The sequence below is a fragment of the Anser anser genome (assembly GCF_964211835.1).
Source record: "Anser anser genome assembly, chromosome: 19".
Classification (NCBI taxonomy): Eukaryota; Metazoa; Chordata; class Aves; order Anseriformes; family Anatidae; genus Anser; species Anser anser.
Window position 1 is genome coordinate 8,080,568 of NC_139740.1, and position 16,766 is coordinate 8,097,333.

General features: G+C 44.1%; 2 protein-coding genes across 19 annotated transcripts in view; both read right to left on the minus strand.

Annotated features, from left to right (window-relative positions):
- Window positions 1-4,061, minus strand: part of MYO15B (myosin XVB) — a 61,891-nt gene extending 57,830 nt beyond the window's left edge. For all 8 annotated transcript variants that reach the window (XM_083805477.1, XM_083805473.1, XM_083805478.1 and 5 more), the window contains exon 1: window positions 302-4,061. In XM_083805477.1, the coding sequence (XP_083661603.1) occupies window positions 302-364 (63 nt within the window). In that variant the 5' untranslated portion in view covers window positions 365-4,061. The remainder of the gene's footprint in view (window positions 1-301) is intronic.
- A 140-nt stretch (window positions 4,062-4,201) lies between these two features.
- LLGL2 (LLGL scribble cell polarity complex component 2) overlaps window positions 4,202-16,766 on the minus strand; it is a gene marked incomplete at its 5' end in the record, with an annotated part of 33,944 nt that continues 21,379 nt past the window's right edge. For 6 of the 11 annotated variants that reach the window (XM_083805512.1, XM_083805504.1, XM_083805514.1 and 3 more), the window contains 17 exons: window positions 4,202-4,883; window positions 5,620-5,681; window positions 6,118-6,175; window positions 6,410-6,452; window positions 6,987-7,034; window positions 7,486-7,523; window positions 8,181-8,334; window positions 9,014-9,278; window positions 10,029-10,195; window positions 10,736-10,852; window positions 11,544-11,694; window positions 12,009-12,162; window positions 12,427-12,719; window positions 13,016-13,120; window positions 13,230-13,383; window positions 14,300-14,367; window positions 14,870-15,087. In XM_083805512.1, coding sequence (XP_083661638.1) covers window positions 5,628-5,681; window positions 6,118-6,175; window positions 6,410-6,452; window positions 6,987-7,034; window positions 7,486-7,523; window positions 8,181-8,334; window positions 9,014-9,278; window positions 10,029-10,195; window positions 10,736-10,852; window positions 11,544-11,694; window positions 12,009-12,162; window positions 12,427-12,719; window positions 13,016-13,120; window positions 13,230-13,383; window positions 14,300-14,367; window positions 14,870-15,087 — 2,087 coding nt within the window. In that variant the 3' untranslated portion in view covers window positions 4,202-4,883; window positions 5,620-5,627. The remainder of the gene's footprint in view (window positions 4,884-5,619; window positions 5,682-6,117; window positions 6,176-6,409; window positions 6,453-6,986; window positions 7,035-7,485; window positions 7,524-8,180; window positions 8,335-9,013; window positions 9,279-10,028; window positions 10,196-10,735; window positions 10,853-11,543; window positions 11,695-12,008; window positions 12,163-12,426; window positions 12,720-13,015; window positions 13,121-13,229; window positions 13,384-14,299; window positions 14,368-14,869; window positions 15,088-16,766) is intronic. The other 5 variants (XM_083805509.1, XM_083805508.1, XM_083805507.1 and 2 more) reach the window with 5 other exon arrangements.

Below are 16,766 nucleotides of genomic sequence, written 5' to 3' on the forward strand. Positions count from 1 at the left end.
TTCATGGCTTTCAGTCTTATTTTAGGTGGTGAAACAAAAGTTGCTCCAGAAGCAGCAAGAGAAACAACATCACTGACCCTCTGTTGGACACCGAGGCCCAGCTTGAGGGTGAAGCAGCAGGGAGGCACGATATTTTGTGCATTTCTACCATGCTCAGCAGGCGTTCAACGGGGACAACCACTAGACCTCACCCGGGACACTTTAGCCTCACTTTCTAGGGGACAACGGTGCATTCTAGGGTTTTTCTGGCTTTCTGCAGCCGTTACTCGTTTAACGCAAGAGAAATGTTTTAACTGCCTACCTCTAGACGGCGGTGCTGGGGCCTCCATGCACGCGGCCAGGGCCTCCTCACAGCAGCCGCCATGGCGGTGCCGAGCAGCAGCGCTCTCTGCCGCCCCCCGCCGGGCAGAAAGGCTGGAAAATGCCGGGTCCCGCTCTGAGGAGACCGAAGAAGCCTCTGGGTCGCCCGGGAGGGCGACTGGGAATGGAGTAGGTAGCTCCCAAGCCGAAATATTCGCTCCTGCAAAGCGGGAGGAGACAGCAGGGTCCCTGCAGGCAGCTGTGAGAAGGGAGGCTCGGCCCTTCAGCTCTAGGAACCCATCGTGACAGAAAAACATCAAAAATAATGAAGACTCACCTCCCAGGAGGCTGTGGAGCATTCACCTTAAAGGGAAGAAATATAGCCCTCTGCTGAGGGCCTCAGCTTTTTACTGAGACTTAAGCCTACTCAGCATTGCAGCTACACTCAGTCAGTCAGTGGAAGGCGACCGCACACGCTGAGAAAAGCATTTACTTCAGTAACTTACTTCCCATGCTGTGGAGAAGACTAAGCACAGGATAAACTAGTTAGGGGTGGGAAAACAATCTTCTCTACCCACAATCATTTAGTAGTATTGTGGAATTTGCAGCTGCCACCCGAGAAAGCCAGGGCTTTTCAGCCTGCCCATCTCCACAGGCACAACACAAAGGAAAGGCTTTTCCTCATCCAGAAACCACTACCCAAGGCACTTTTAAAAGCACTGTGCTTGAGAGGGACCATTTCTACACCCAAACAATAGTTGGGACATAAATTAATCAACAGTAGGATGATCTCAATGGCTATCCTCCTGCTACAGCATAAGAATTTGTTGGTCCTCTTATATGTGCGAAGCTTGTCAAACTCCCCACAGCCATCATGACTAAGGAGGTTGATAAACTATGTGGAAATAATCTGATCACATGGGCTTGCAGCTGTCAGTTTTCTGTGACCAACAACTTGTGACAGCTATTGAAGGATCCATAGTCCTCCCACTGAGGTTTACCTCAGTGAATCAGCTACAGTTGCAACACAGTCTCCGCCTTTTCTTGAAAGAGATCACCAAGTCAAATGTGCCCTTAGGAAGGGCTGTTGGACTTCCAAGAAGAACATTTCCCCACTAAACAGTGTCTCATTCTTCTCCCATGCCAATTCAACACCAGATCACAGTCCTGCTCTTAAGAATATCTCAATCCATGAGGCGATGTAGCCAAGAGTATCCTCTGCAAGCTGAATTTAGGCAACCAACCAGGCATACATTTATTCTAGCTGCAATAGATACAAACCATACGTTCTAAGAAACAGACCAATTAAGCTGTGAAAAATTTCATTCTCTCACTAACCAGACCTGCCTTAGGCCTTATGACTACAATGAGAAGAACATAATACTGGAAGGAAAAGTACTTTTTATGGAATTGTTAGACAAATTCAGCAAAGATTCAGTTGCTAAGTATCTGAAGAAGTCTGCTTTACTATTGAAAAAGAGCCCCTTGCCAAGATTTTCTAGAACCAGCGAATTTGGGCACTAAATATGCAACCCTATGAAAGAGCTCACATTACAAGGAAGCTTATGACCTGAAACACAGGCTACTATAAAACAGCATCCCATACCAGGTACAAATAGCTGTATTCAGATGTGGAAAATTTGGACTGTTCTTTAGTTGTGGGTACACGACTTTCACCTCTGCAGAGAAGCAGGTCCGTAAGGGCCAGGGGACATGCTGCCAGCACAGCTATAAGAAGGAATTTTTTCAAGCACTGGCAGCCACTGTTAACAGCAGCTCAGCTCCTGCAGTGAAGGGGCACACTATACGATGCCAGATCCCAAAGACTGCATGGAGCACAAGAGGGTGAGAGCACTGCCAAAGCCTGACTGGCAGTAAAGTTAATCAGGGCCAATGAGCCCTCTGAGTGCTTCCAAGCATTAAGCATTAGCTCTTGGAGACAGCAAGCTGCTAACAGGGATCCCAGACAAGCAGTTCAAGTGAAACTTAGAGGTAGGCACAAAACTCAAAGAGTTTGGCAGCAGCTGAAACCTCTGATCAGAAACGAGCTATTATTACTACTGTCAGCTGACAGGCAGACTAATGGTAACAGCAAGACTCAGAAGGCAATTCCTGAAGGGGAGAGATAGAGGGATTTTTTTCCCCCCTTATTGCATTCACAGTCTGCTTACAGACATTCATTAAAGAATGTGTCCTTCATGAACAACCCATCCTATCATTGATTTTACTTGGTTGGGGTTTTCTGACAGCACAAAATAATCCAGCCTAATTTTGAATATCACATGAGTCTTTCCACCCTCTCCTCAGCTCAGAATACCATTGAAAACACAGCATATGAATTCCAGTCTTCCTCCTGCTTTGCTCCTTTTTTTTCTTCTGCATTTAGGCATGGCAGTTCTAATAAAGGATTCTTAATGCCTCTGCCTGAAACAATAAGCCAAGCAGCTTATTCCAGTGAATCCTTCAGCTGTAGCTTTCAAATACGCATTGCTAGTAAGAATGTCCCATACTTCAGCACACAACCTAACCTACTCCTCACTCCTCTATTTTACCTTAGCTGCAATCCCATCAATAGACTGGCTTGTGCTTACACGAAAATAACGAGAAGCTCAGATATGTAAAGTTTGTTTTATTTTTAAAACCAAATTCACTAAGGGGTATGAATTGTGACTTGTCCAATAGGGGACTTAGTGAATTTTTCAAGCAACGTGGGCAAGAAAGGGGAGACATTATAAACTGCTTTGACCTTTCTGAGCAGTGCTGCAATGTCACTTTCCCCAAGCCTGCCAACAAATGAAATACTCAGAAAAGGCATTAGAATCAGTCCATCTGTGAGGAGCAGAAAGGAGCAGCTGGGTGCAACCAGGGCAATGCACATGATCACACCAGCTCAGATGCTGCTGATTAAATCATAACTTCCTATAAATTTGCAGCATTAACATCTGGCACAAGAAGTGGAAAAGAGCAGGCCACCTTTCTGTTAGCCTCAATCCTGCAGCAACAGAGACAAGGAAATAACGAAGCTAGTAGAAATAAGGAAATGGAAACTAGTTTGTCAGACCCCACCAAGTCAGATGGTAGGCTCTCTAAAACCTTAAAGATAAATTAGGTCTCAAAGGAGATAACAGTACTCCTAGAAGGAAGAGCGCCTGAAACCTCACCTGAACAATAGAAACTCTACAACCATATTCTCCTGCAGGATAGGAAGTGCCACTTTAGCACTCTAGAAAATAAGTGATCACTCCGCCTTGCTCAAGAGGATAAAAACAGAGCCTAAAGAGGGCTTCCAGAGACAGGTTTCCAAAGCATGCCACGGACAACAGCTCAGCACACAGTCTGGGAGGATTTAACCTTCTTTCTCACTGACTTACATTGTACTACAAGCAAGTTACAGGAAATACTGTTCTCTTTCTTAGCTGGAAAAGAGGAAAGTAGCATTAGGTCAGGGACAAAGGAACAAACTAGTGTTTCTATACCAAAATTTTAAAGTTTACTAAACCTGTCTATGTGGAGTTTCACCAGCTTCAATTCATAATCCAATGGCTGCCTAGTACAGAAACATTGCCAGATCAACTTTTCCTCCCTTCTGTGCCATTATCATCCAAGTTACTTCAGGACAAGCTAGCAGATGAGTTTCCAGGGACTATTATCTGAACCAGTGCTCTTTTCTGGCAACATGATGTACGAATTGCAGGACTGTGATATATCCAACTTGCTTGCCATGTGCACCTTCTCCAAGCAGCCACCTTGCTTAATGAGGACACTTAATCTACAGCAGCGTTCATTGCCTCTGCAGCTCAGAGAACAGCTCCACCTTCTTCAAGAGGTAAGTGGTCATGAGCCTGTTGCCTGTACCAAAAAATGCGCTGATGGAAAGAATAGATATGAGAGCAGACAAGGATCACAAAAGGGAATTCAGAGTTTTATTTCAAAAAAGCAACATAGTGTTGAAACAAAATCAAGTTCAATTAGTCTTCCTCTGATTTGAATGTCTACAAAAATAGATTCTACTCAAATCCATAAAGCCAGTTAACAGTACCATAACAAATAAAAACCAAAGTTACTCATTCAGATACCACATACAGCAGTCACAGGAATCTAGCATATATTATTTCATGTTTTGTTTTTTTAAAGTAAATTTCTAAAATGTTTCTGTTAAAACTGAAATACCCATATGATTTTTAAAAATTGTACAAAAAATAATTTTAAACCAGTTGGAGGTAACAGTGTGCGTTTATTAAAATCCTGCACCAAGGCAGTAACATTTATAATTTAAAACCCAGCCCAGTAGAAAAGAGAAATGTGCAAACATTTAAAAGTTAGATGTACTCAGAGGCTTGTGGTGCATCAGACCTGGCAATCCACTTCTGTCCTAACGCAAGGCGGGCTCCAAGAGGAGATGTCTAATGAGGCACTAAAAGGGGAGGCAGAGGCAAGCATGCATATGCATGCAAGTTGCAGCTCAGTAGCCTGCGATGCCAGGAGCAATGATGCCCTCTCCCCAGGGACGGTTTGCCCAATCAGTAGTGTTATGGCACGCAATCCAATGCCAGGAAAGTCCTTGATGAATTCTGGTCAATCTGCTGTGGGGTATAAGAATAACAACAGTTTTTGAATATAATAATTTTTGAAAACAGAATTTGACAGCTAATGAGAGAAACCAGTATTTGGCCCACTGATGCGTATCAATCCATTAACTGCAAGAACTCTCACTGGGCCCAAAAGCTCTAACAAAGCAGATCTTCACACACACCCCTACACTAAATGTGGGCTTATTTTGAAAGACAATTTCCTACATCATAACCTTCCCTTCCCTCTACTCCCATATTCTGCCCACGGGTTTTTGGAATTAATATAGACTCACATATTGCTGTGGTCACTATTCATACACTTTTTCAAGCACAGAGAACGGTAAAAGGGTAAAAAGCAGCAGCACAGAATTCTGTACATCCTGTTGTGCTTAGTGAAGGCACCCATATATTTGGGAGTCCTTAGTAAGTCCCAACAGATTTTTGCTGTGAGCAATGACTACCTTTCAGGATAGTTTTATGGTAAGATTAAGAGTCACAGAGGAGCCTTCAAAGGATTCTTCTCTCTTCCTTTACAACTGGTGCAGCAGATTTACTTATGAGGCATGTAATGTGCTGAACAGTGGTACTACATCATACAGCCAGCGGATTCCCAGCCTGAAAATTCAGACCAGAGTTCTGCACTATCACAGCCCATTTTAAATAAGCTGATTTTTATGAGAAATTTTATTCTACCTTCTCTTTCCTTTGGCTATTTCACTTGGCCTGAAATATCTTTAGCCTCACCTACCTCCTCCATTACTTAGTCCATGTCCTAATGGACTTCTTGCCAAATTTCTTTCTGCATAGCTCCTGCAATGACACAAGGGAAGATTCATTATCGCAATGCAGTACCATGCCATCCACTCCCAGCTGCTGATAGAAGACCAGGATTAGGTAGTGTCCAGAGGAAGTGCGCAGAGCAGAGCATGTCAGGCAGTCACTTATCCTTACACACCAGCAGTTACCAATCCCACCAAGCTTCCTGCATCCGTTGGAAATAGTAGTCCTTTGTCTCCACTTCCGTAGCCCCTGTCACCTGAACATCAGTACTCTAGGGAGATAAGATAAAGCCCCGCACCCATGGTGGTAGTTTAGCTTTACTGTATAGACAGAATGGGAGCAGAGATACTGAACACGTCCAAGTGACAGTGTCAAGACAGGATTAAAACTACAGAAGTCCCATCCTCGGCCAACTAAGCCCGTGTGGCCTGCCCTTAGATCAGTACGGGTTGACACAAATAGAAACCTGTATGCGAACACTCAGAGTCCTGTTCCTTTGGGATGTGGGAATGTGATCTCTCCTGCTTTTCGGAGAGAAAGAGACAAAGCATTATTCATTAAAAAAAAGTAAAGGGACAACACGTGAAAGAGAACCTGCATCTCTCATTATTTTCACTTTGATAGTCTGTGGGACACATACATGACCAGACTCCAGCACAAGGAACACTACCATCGTGGTGGACTTCCCCCTGTTTTCACTAGAAAGGCCCTCCCTTGCCATCCCTACCCATTAGGAACAGCAGTCAGTTGATACTCACCCTCTGCCCCCCTCCAGAGTACTCTGGATCTCCTTCAGGACCTCTGGAAAGCAGAGAGTTAAACAAAGCAGTGAGGCAAGCCAGTGGAGATCTGCTTTCAAGGCAGCAGACGAGCACATTCCACCTCCCGGCAGAACAGCCTCTAAAACCTGCCTCCCACCACAGAGGTCGGACCTTAGAATATCATTCCCTCTTCAATGGTACGAGATTTTTACTAAACAGACTGGCAATAAAGGACCGAAGCAGTCATTTGCCAGAGGAAACGTTGCCAGTCCCAGCGTACCAGAGAACCAAAAGGAACAGTCTGTTCCAGCTGTCATTTTACACAAGTCCTACTGGAAAGTAAACTTCTCTTATCACTGTGGTGAATGCAGCTATGTGGAACAACCCCAGCCTTAGGGCATGACTATTGGTCCAACTCGTCACTTCTACTGATTCATGAAAAACCCAGTATTTCTACCAGTCTGGTGTAATTGCAGATCCCTTGGAATTGAGTGCTGGAACACACAAAATTCCCAGCACCTTTCTTTTTTCCCCACCCAGAAAGGTGCCCTGTCAGCAGCAAGAGTTCACTCACTTTCATCATTGAGTAAGGCATGTTCCATTAGCCTCCCAGATTTTCTTTCTAAAAAAAAGAAAAGTAGAAAAACACTTATCTAACAGTATTTCTGCTTCTCATGAAACATGCGCTTGTGGAAACTCAAAACAGAATTGGATATTTTTCTCTTAAGTACCTGTTGACTTCACTGAACGCTTCACAACTAATCCTTAAAGCCTCTCACAGATGGAGTTGTTTTTACCAGCAAGACGAGTTCAGCTAGCAAAAGGGGTAGTGTGTAATTTCAGACTTCATCTTCCCACAGCCTCTTCTAGCAAAAGCTGCACTCTATCCTCCCAGGTAATTTTGCCACATGCAACCTACCTTAGAGCTAGCAACTGCTCTGTCGCAGTGTTCCCCACATGTCCCTCCTTGCTTTCCCCTTTCTAATGTAGAAAATATCAACTGTAGCAATAGGAGAGATGTTGAAGGGTTTACCTGTCACCAGGCTATATTAAGGACAATCATTTGTGCTTACCATCTTCTCCATAGTCACTTGAACTCCTTCCTGATCCCCTAGAAAAGAAAAGGTGACAGAAAAACAAACATTGAGGCAGAGGATGCAAAGAACTCATCAATACTCCTGGCATCAAGAAGCTCCACTGTATGCTAACTGACCAGCCTGCTGAGCAAGCATGTAGTAAGGGCTTCAGCACATGTTGGTGATAAAGAAGCCTGTGGGCACCAGAGAACCTCTCTGATCTTTTGGGGAAAAAAAATCCTATACGACCTCCATGAGCATCAAATCTGTTATTTGCTGAGCTTCTGAGTGGAGAAACGATGGATCTTTCCCTTTGAGATAATCGAGATAAAGAATTCAGCCTCTTCAGCAACAGGCAGCCCCCAAAGTATGCAAGAGTCAGGTGTCAGTCAGAGACATCACTGGGAAACAAGTAAAGCAATCCAGAGCTTACACTTTACGACTCTAGCTTGGGGACACCAATTCCAGTGCTTGACTGCTCTGTACTGCAAGGAGGAAAACCATCAGGGAGAAGGCTGCACTTCCTCATGCCTATCCATCTAGGAATGTTGTAATCAAAAGACTCCTAATAGCTTGGAAAGGGAGACAGACTACACGAACTCATACCATAGCCTTGTTTACATCAGCTACAGGACAGGAGCAGATCTCGATACTCAGACATAGTCAGCGTGCGTGAGTTTTACAGATTTTACCTAGATTTTCTTGCAGCATTCTCCACGCCAGACCTGGTGTGCACGTGATTGTTGCTTGAAACTTCTGGTATGTCCACAACACACCGGGGCTCCACTAACCATTTGGTAGAAAGAGAAAACCTCTCAAACTCTGATGGTGAGATCAGATAGAAACCTGCAGAAGATTGAGAATTTATAAGCAATTTTAAAGTCCAGGAAAACAGAGGTGAGCCAAAAACAATAAAAAAAACAACCACCATGGACCTAAGCATATTCTTTATTTGGCAGAAAGGGTTTGCATAATCACTGAGGAAGATAATACCCCAGTTTCCCAAGGAGTGGCTAGCCTAGAGACTGGGTAAAATTTATTGTGCTGAACAATAACTGCTTTGCTGCTCTTCAGAGGCGTCAGCACAGGACACAGAAAGACGTAAACACCGAACTGCAAAGCAGAGAACAACTTTCAGCAGCCATAGGATGCTGGCTGCCAGTTTTGCAGCTTGAGTGTTGAGCCACAGGCAGGTACAGAAGGTACGATGCAGCCTGCAATGCCTGCTGCTTAGAGAGCTATTCTCTTATCTCCAAACAGCAGGAGGGTGGCCAGATGGAAACTACTTATGGGGAACATCCAACCTGTTAGCTGAAAAACAATGTATTCGTTAATGATAATAAACTCACTTCTGATAATTTGTGTCAGTACCTGTTGGCAACTGGTATTGGCCAGAAACATAGAACAAACTTATGTAAAATTCACATATATATACAGCCAGTTCTAAACATTAAGCCCTACAATCACTATTCCACTGTTTCAAACACACAATAGAGGCAGATAATTTGGGAGAAGCATTTCCTACCTTGGCCATATTTGGTGAAGACGCAGGATGCAATGCCGCTCACATCTTCTTTACGGATGCAAGGGTAGCGGATCTGTAACTTGAGGAAGGGCAGCGAGATGATCTGAATGTCTCCCAGGTTAGTCAGGACAGCCAGGTCATTTTCACTGTAATCGTCAGTCTTGCAGCTGCCAAAGTTAGCAACCGTCACTTTTCGTACCCTACAGCCTTCCAGTGCCGTCAGCTTGAGCTTCAGTTTGGAGCTAACCTTGGGTAGCGTGAAGACCTGTCAACAGAAACAGAATGCTGACACCTCCTTCCTGCACAGTGGCAGCCGCCGCACCCCAGGACATCTGCTGCTCCCCCGCCTCTAACAGCGTTTTCATTCACAGTGAACACACACAAGTGTAATCTGAGTCAACCTAGCTTCCTGGGATAAAAAGTAACCAGCCAGAGTCAGGGGTAGAATCTGTCTCTGTTCTGACATCAAGCAGTTTTACCCTTCAGGCTGCAAACTGCATTTCTCTCCTGGTTCTCTCAAAACCCTTCCATATTTGGCTACAAATTATTACAGAAAAAAATGGGTTTACACTAACTGTGCATTCTTCTGTGTTAAAAAGCCAGGGTGAGCCTACAGCAAGCTACTTAAGGCCTTCTCTTTTGCGCTGACTGGTTAGCATGCCAAACAAGAAACTTTTCAGTTGCTTCACAGAAATGCCTACCAATTGCTGCTTCTGTACAGCATTACACTCAAGTAACCACAGCAAAAGCTATTTCCCAAAAACAGAGGCAGCCTTGTCTAAAGAGTACAGGAATAAAACGTGTATGTTCAGCATGCTCACCACTACGCTGAGTACCCAATTTGTCAGCACGCACTTGATTTCTGGACTGTACTGAACAGAAATGCTGTCCTGGGAGCATTACGCAGGTACAGAAGACTAAGCACTCCTACGAGTCTCACTCACTCCGCTGAACACTGCTCAGCACTTCAGCAGACTTATGCGCAGTCCATATGTCCCTCCTGGGTGATACTCACCTTGAATTGCTCTTCAGACACCACCAGTAGTTGATGGCTGCCTTGCATATCAGGGCTCTTAGAAAGATCATGTGCTACTTCCAGAGGTTCTGGCAGAGGTGTGCTGCGCCCATCCAGAACAAGTATACCCACAACAGGAGCTCTGTGCATCAGCTGAATTTCTTTGGCTAGCCAAGCAAGATAAGGACAAAAAGCAAACAAGAAAAAAAAAAGAATCCAAAGAGGAGTCTGGTTAGAGACGCTATGTTAAAACCTCACACATCCTCTCAGAGCTGGGGACCTACAACATTTCTACAGAAACATTGCCTAAAAAGATTTAGGACTTAAAGGATACGTGAACACAAACGGTTCATGTTAAACAGTAACTATTAGTACATAAAGATAATGGATTCAGCTGTCAGAATAAGGTATATGTGCAGTGTGGCTTGATGGCAAACTTCAGTTACAGCTGATGCAAATTTAAATTTGTGAAGCCAGTGGAAATCGAAGCTAAGGTACATCGAAGAGTGATGGAGTTCACTTACTCCTCAGTTCAGTCACTGCAGTGAGCGCTGCTTATTGCAGCCACTGCTACATTTAGCTCCATTCTCTCACACAGCAATAACTAAGCTACTTTGCTTTTCTGTTTCTGTGGTTAAAGACATACAACGCGTGGTTATACAAGTGGTATCTCAGATCCATTAGGACACTTCTTGAAGCATACTTACCCTGCTCTGCCCTGACAGGTTCATCCATCCTCCTTTCTGCTGGTGGAACACGTAAACAGAAGGCATAGACTGTACCTCCATTGGTGCCTGCCCACAAGGACGGGCAGTGCCGGGAGCCTGGAGCAACGAGAGGGCTCATGAGCTAGACATCCGTGACAATCTTGGATAATTGCTTTCCTTAAACACACTACCTATATACATCCTCCCTTTCTTCGCAGCCTAAAAAGCTTTGTAACAGGGCAGACCGGCCAGGGAAACTACAGCTTCTTAGCACTTCTTTTTCCAACATGTCTCTGTCAGCAGCCCTGAACAGAGGACATGGCATGTGAGTGAAGGGAACAGAGTGGCGTTTTCATCATTCACCACAATTGCTGCATCTGGTTTTCACGTTTTTAATATCATATATGAGCACAGGAAATGCAAGCAGAGTATTAGTTTGGGCTCTGATGAGCAGCTGCTGTCACCCTCGCTAACATCAAAAGCTGGGGTCAAGGATGAACTTCAGAGCAATGAGACAAGGAAAAAGCTTGTACTCAAAAGTCAGATGTCATCCCATCACATTTGAAAACCATACATATAGGCTGCACCCAAAGATGAACTACTACTTGCCTTGGATTAGCCAGCAGACAGAATGACTAGGTAACAATTGTGCCTGACAGCATATGTTCGTGTTCTATATTAGTTTTTCGGCACAATGCAAAGTAGGACACAGAAGGCGCTGAAATTTCCTGGCAGTAGAACCTAATGCATCACTTGGCAGAAGGAAGAATAATGTTCAGAAGAAAGGAGAGATGCTTTTTCTACTCACTGTCTCTCAAGAAGGTGTCAGCAAAATATAAAGTGCGCACAAAGCCAGTGAAAGAGTCTTCTGCAGAGCGGGCTTCAATCTTCCTCTGGACTGGAGCCAGTTCCATTTCCTGCAGTGCGTCTTGGTCAAATTTGGCATTTGCTTCTTGCACCTTCAAAGATGAGGAGACATTTTGGCAGTCAGGCAAACAGACAGGGAGGAGAGTGAAATAGTAAGAATGGAAGCAATACAAAGGGAAAGCAATGTCATACCAGTGAGCAGGTACATTCTGAATTACAGGTTCAACTACACACAGTAAATTTTCTCTAAAACCCTACTTTTATCTAACAGCTAGCAGTATTCTAAGTTGCATTATTGTCCTCATACCAACAGACAGCATGACTGCAAACCATCGCCTGCTCTAGGCAGTTAATCAGGAGTCTATAACCTCCAGACAGACAAGATCCCAAACGGTGGGCCCCTCACCTCTGAGGCATTTCCACCACCTCCTCGTCGCTTCCGACTGGACACTCGGCTTCTTCTGATCCGCCTGAATGACTGACGGAGGGACTTCTTCAAGGATTTCACCCGAGACAGTGGCCCTTCTAAGGCTAATTGGTCACTGGGATGCAGTGTACATCTGAAAAAATGGAGACAGTAGGCACACTGTCACTTTCTACTGGATGGCAATCACTCCCAAGAGTCCAACAGGACGTACACACCTGGCAGAACAAGAACATATTTATATTCTTGAAGATCTTCAAGGACATAGTCCAACAAGGCAGGGCTTCTTGCTATACTGACTACTCTCGAGAAACCTCTTTTCATGACATGCTCAGTTAGCAGTTCCATGCCATCTTTAAAGGGGGAATTACCACAGACCTCCTGGAAAGAAGATACTTACTTGACAAAGACCAGTCGTTTCTGCTGGTGGTCAAAAAGCCCAAAACCATGACTAGTACCAAAGGCCACGAGCTTCCATTCAGAGTGAAGGGCCAATGAGGTGACCACGGCTGGTGGTTGACATTGGACAAGGACAAATGGCTGAAAACCAGCTTCAAATCGAACAGGTCCATCTCGAGTCTTTAATTTCTCATGACCTTTCCATCGATAGCCCTCTTGATCCTGTAGGAGATCTGCTTCAGCATGGTCAACAACATGCTCTGCATCTTCATCGTTCAGTTCCATCACCAGTACCTGAAAGGAAGAGAAGTTCTGCTACAGCTTCTGTTGTTCAAGCAATCTTCCCACCCACAGGCCGCCTCAGCAGCTCCAAAACCACAGCACCTCTCAGAGCTGCTAAAGCATTAGATAAAGTCTAAAATATAGATTAGAGAAAGCAGAGAACCACGAAACTTTTCCAGCAACTGGACTAATTTACCACTCCAGAAATGAGTGTTTCCAATTTTAACACATCTCCAAGCTGCACTGTGACAAGCTGCACTAAAAACAAGTATGTGTGTTAAGTTACAATGACTGATATATTTCAATACCTGCCCTGCTGTGCCAGCTACAGCCAGATATCCACTGTATTTACACAGGTAGATCTTCTGGATCCCAAGTCTAGGATCATCGCTGTAAGGGTCGAAGGTACCAACCTAGGTGAGAGAATACACAGTGGGTGGTCTTCACAGATGCATTAATTATGCCCCAAATCAAAAACTGCTCAGGTTTTCCGAAAGCATACACAAAAAACAGCTGTCTTACCTTGCGAAGTGGAGGCCACTCGTCCTCCCCCAGCGTGTTCATATTGTCATTGGGATCAGCATCTGTGAGAAATACTCTCACTGTGCTTAGCTTATAAAGGAGATGTAAGCAGACACCAGATGCATCCCAAAATCGCACAGTGCCATCTTCATGCCTGTATCAAATGGGGGACGATTACAGAAAGCACACATCATACAGGAGCACAGCAAATCACCCAGATGATGGCAAAACAGAAAGGAAAATAAGACAGCCAAAGATTAAATCACACTGTTTACAAACCCCCAAGCCGTGGCAAAATAAAGCTTCAAGAGGAAGCCCTGCTTTTTCATTTTAAATGCAGCTTGATCGTGGTGATCTGACACCAGTACAGAATTTAAAGTTATTCCAAAAAGCACTGGAAAGGAAACAAGCTTTGTATATAGAGGGAACGAATCATCCTGACAAAAATACTGTTACTAGAAAAGCAGGGGGGACAGGCTTTAATCTTAGTTCTCCAGTTGAAAATTGGCAACATTCATCCAACCCAAGGCTACAGACTTCTAACAATTTGCTGCATCAAGAATGAATTGTCTGAAGAACAGCCCAGAGAAATACTTAAAAGCGAGGCAGCCTCTTGCAAGCTAGTTCCTTCCACTGCCTTGCTAGATCTGTTTTCATGCTGATCAAAATGGACAGGAGTCCCAGCTAACCTCTTTCTTGAGATTTACAACAGTGTAAGACGGGAAAAAAGAGCTTCAAAACCTGCAAGACTGAGCTCCCTTTGAACCTGTCTGGATTACCACCTGCACTTCCACACTGGCATTTGTGAGGGGAATGGGTAACACTTCAGAAACACAAATAAGGCAGTGTTATAGGTTGTCCGTGGACACCACGGCCTATTCGCTCAGAAGCGGTCAGTCTTTAAAAGCTACAATACAGCTTCCCAAAACTGGGTTGCTAAAGTTGTAGCTTTCTCTCTGCAAGACGTGCAGGCTTTAATCCTACAGGGAAGCTTCAGCTCGTTCAAAAGGAAGAACAGAAACTGGAAAGGGCTCCTTGATTATTTTTTTCTAAAACAGTTAGGTACGTACCCTGTTAGAAGCAAGTCCCTCTGAGGAGGATCTGGAGCTATGTTGGTGCCACCATCAATCGGCCATGGCTACAAATACATTAAGGGAAGACTGTGACTTCCTCGCAGTGACAGTGTGGAGAGAATACGCGGTCAGCACGAGAGCATGAACTTCAGTGCAAGTGGCAGTGAAACAGTCCATGCTGTTAGCTTTTGTTTGGATTAGATATTCCTGTTCTGACACCAGCTGTGCTTTTTAGTGGAAGGCACTACACATTTCCTCAAGAAGCTGTGCTGAAAGCTTCATGCTTCTAAACAAGAAGTTTGTTACCACCGACAGCTGGGAACACTCAGACTTTCCTTTTAGCTTGTCAAAGCCTGAAAAAATATCACATTTTAAACCCCCAGTGTGAGTAACTGCATTGGTGGTGCTCTGGGAAAAAGCCCTTCTCAACCCTGTTAAGAGGCAGGACAGCGTCTGTTGGGACTCATCCCTTCGCAGGCACTGTCAGAAGCGCAGACCACCCACATAACGAGCAGTCGCGCTCTCCTGAAATGCACAGGAATACATGTACCTTTACAGCTGCCTTACCATATTTGAGTAGTGAACGTTCTGCTTGCTCCCCGCACTGATAATCCTCTCCCACAGTTTCAGCGGGATGTTGGAGACGTGGTGTGAGCAGGTGATGGCTGAGCAGTGGAGAGAAGCCAAGTACGGAGGATGGACTGCTGGCCAGCCCGCGGATTTTAAGTCTATGACTACCAGCTCTTCTTCTGCCAGCACCACCATAGCAGAAGGGTCATCAAACTCTGCAGAAACAAGATTCATTAATGCTAACAAAGAAGACTATCCAAGGTTAATACAAACAAGCTTCTTGTAAGGCTTATATAAAAACTGCTATCGTGGAGCTCTACAGAAACACGTTTTTGTGGGCAATACCTCTGAATGCTTCCTTGTTAACCGGGCCTGTTGAGGCACTAATATTAAGAGATTCCAAGACAGATATCAAGACAGATTTATTGAAAATTTATGTTTCTTTACCCCACTGCTGGGACTGTTAGAGCAATTCTTTATGGATTCCATGCAGAATAATAAAAAAAATTGTTAGCAACATCCATGGCTAGATAACACACTCATATTCACCAGAACAGATACATACAGCCAGAACTCTACTTATGTACAGCTAATTAGCAGCATGGGGTGGACAAACATGCATACACCCCAGCAGTGACCCATTTAGTACTGTGTTAGGACCGCAGTCCATCTAGGCTAAGCTGCTTAAACCCAGTAATGCCTTGGGTTCTGCAGAATGCTTCTCTGCCTGAGCTGACAAGTGTTTATGATTCAGTTCTCTTACTCTTCAGTTTTTCCAAATTCTAGCACGTTGTGCCGTATTTTCTGTAGCTTTTAAAGAGTGTGCATACCATCCAATATTTATTTATACATAAACAGGATTACAAAAGAAATCTGTTACTGTAATCTTCTAGATGACACCTGACAATCAAGATTTTTTCATTGTAGGCTGATTTTTTTCTCTTGGTTAAATTCTAGTTACAAGGACAGTATTGCAGTAACAAATGTAAGACAGCCACAATAGCAAATGTTGGGGAAAACCAAAAGCATGGACCAGCTCACACCAATAAAGATTAACAAAGCTACAGGAAATTTAAATGAATGTATAGCTGTAAATGTGTCACATCAGCAGGGGTCAGGGTGATAAACAGCATGAGCCATATGCAAACTACGAGCTCCTCGCTGACATTCCCTGCTAACCTGTACTTTTACTTCCCTTCTTCAGCTGTTTCACCACCTGGAACATACTTTCGAGAAGGCAAGTCTATAAGCAAGCACATACCAGGGCAGTTCACTCAGTAGAATTAACTTCAAGTAATTAGTACTTGGCACCACTTAGACAGACATCCCAAGTTTCATCTCAGACTGGCCACAGCCATAACACAACACTAATCAGTTCAGTTTCTTCCTGAAAAAGTGTTTCATGTTCAGTTTTATTTACTTTGTGTGTTGTCATTCACAGTTCCCTACAGGACTTGTGCATGTAGTACAGGTATGATATTACCTGTTCCATTAGGCACGATCAGCCCTGCACTATAACTGCTACTGCCAACATTAACCATATATGCTGTTTTAAAAATATTTTCCTTACAAAGACACGTATCTGAGCTCACTGCTTATGGCACGAATCTATTTCAAGTTGCTGAAATATGAAAAATTCTAGTTTGCTTGATGACAGACATACACTCATCCATGTGCTAATGAAAAGTAAAAGAAAAGAGGAAGGGTTAGGTTTTTAAAAAAATTGTTTCCGCAGCATATTCAGGGTAGTGGAAAGTCACCACCTACCATCATGCTGCAACGCATGAGCTTTGTGCTTATTAAATTAAGTGGCTTTGGTATACAATTAATACCTTCGTATTGCTGTTGCAGGGAAGACTGCTTAAGGGCAAACAAGGCAAGCTACGTACATCCA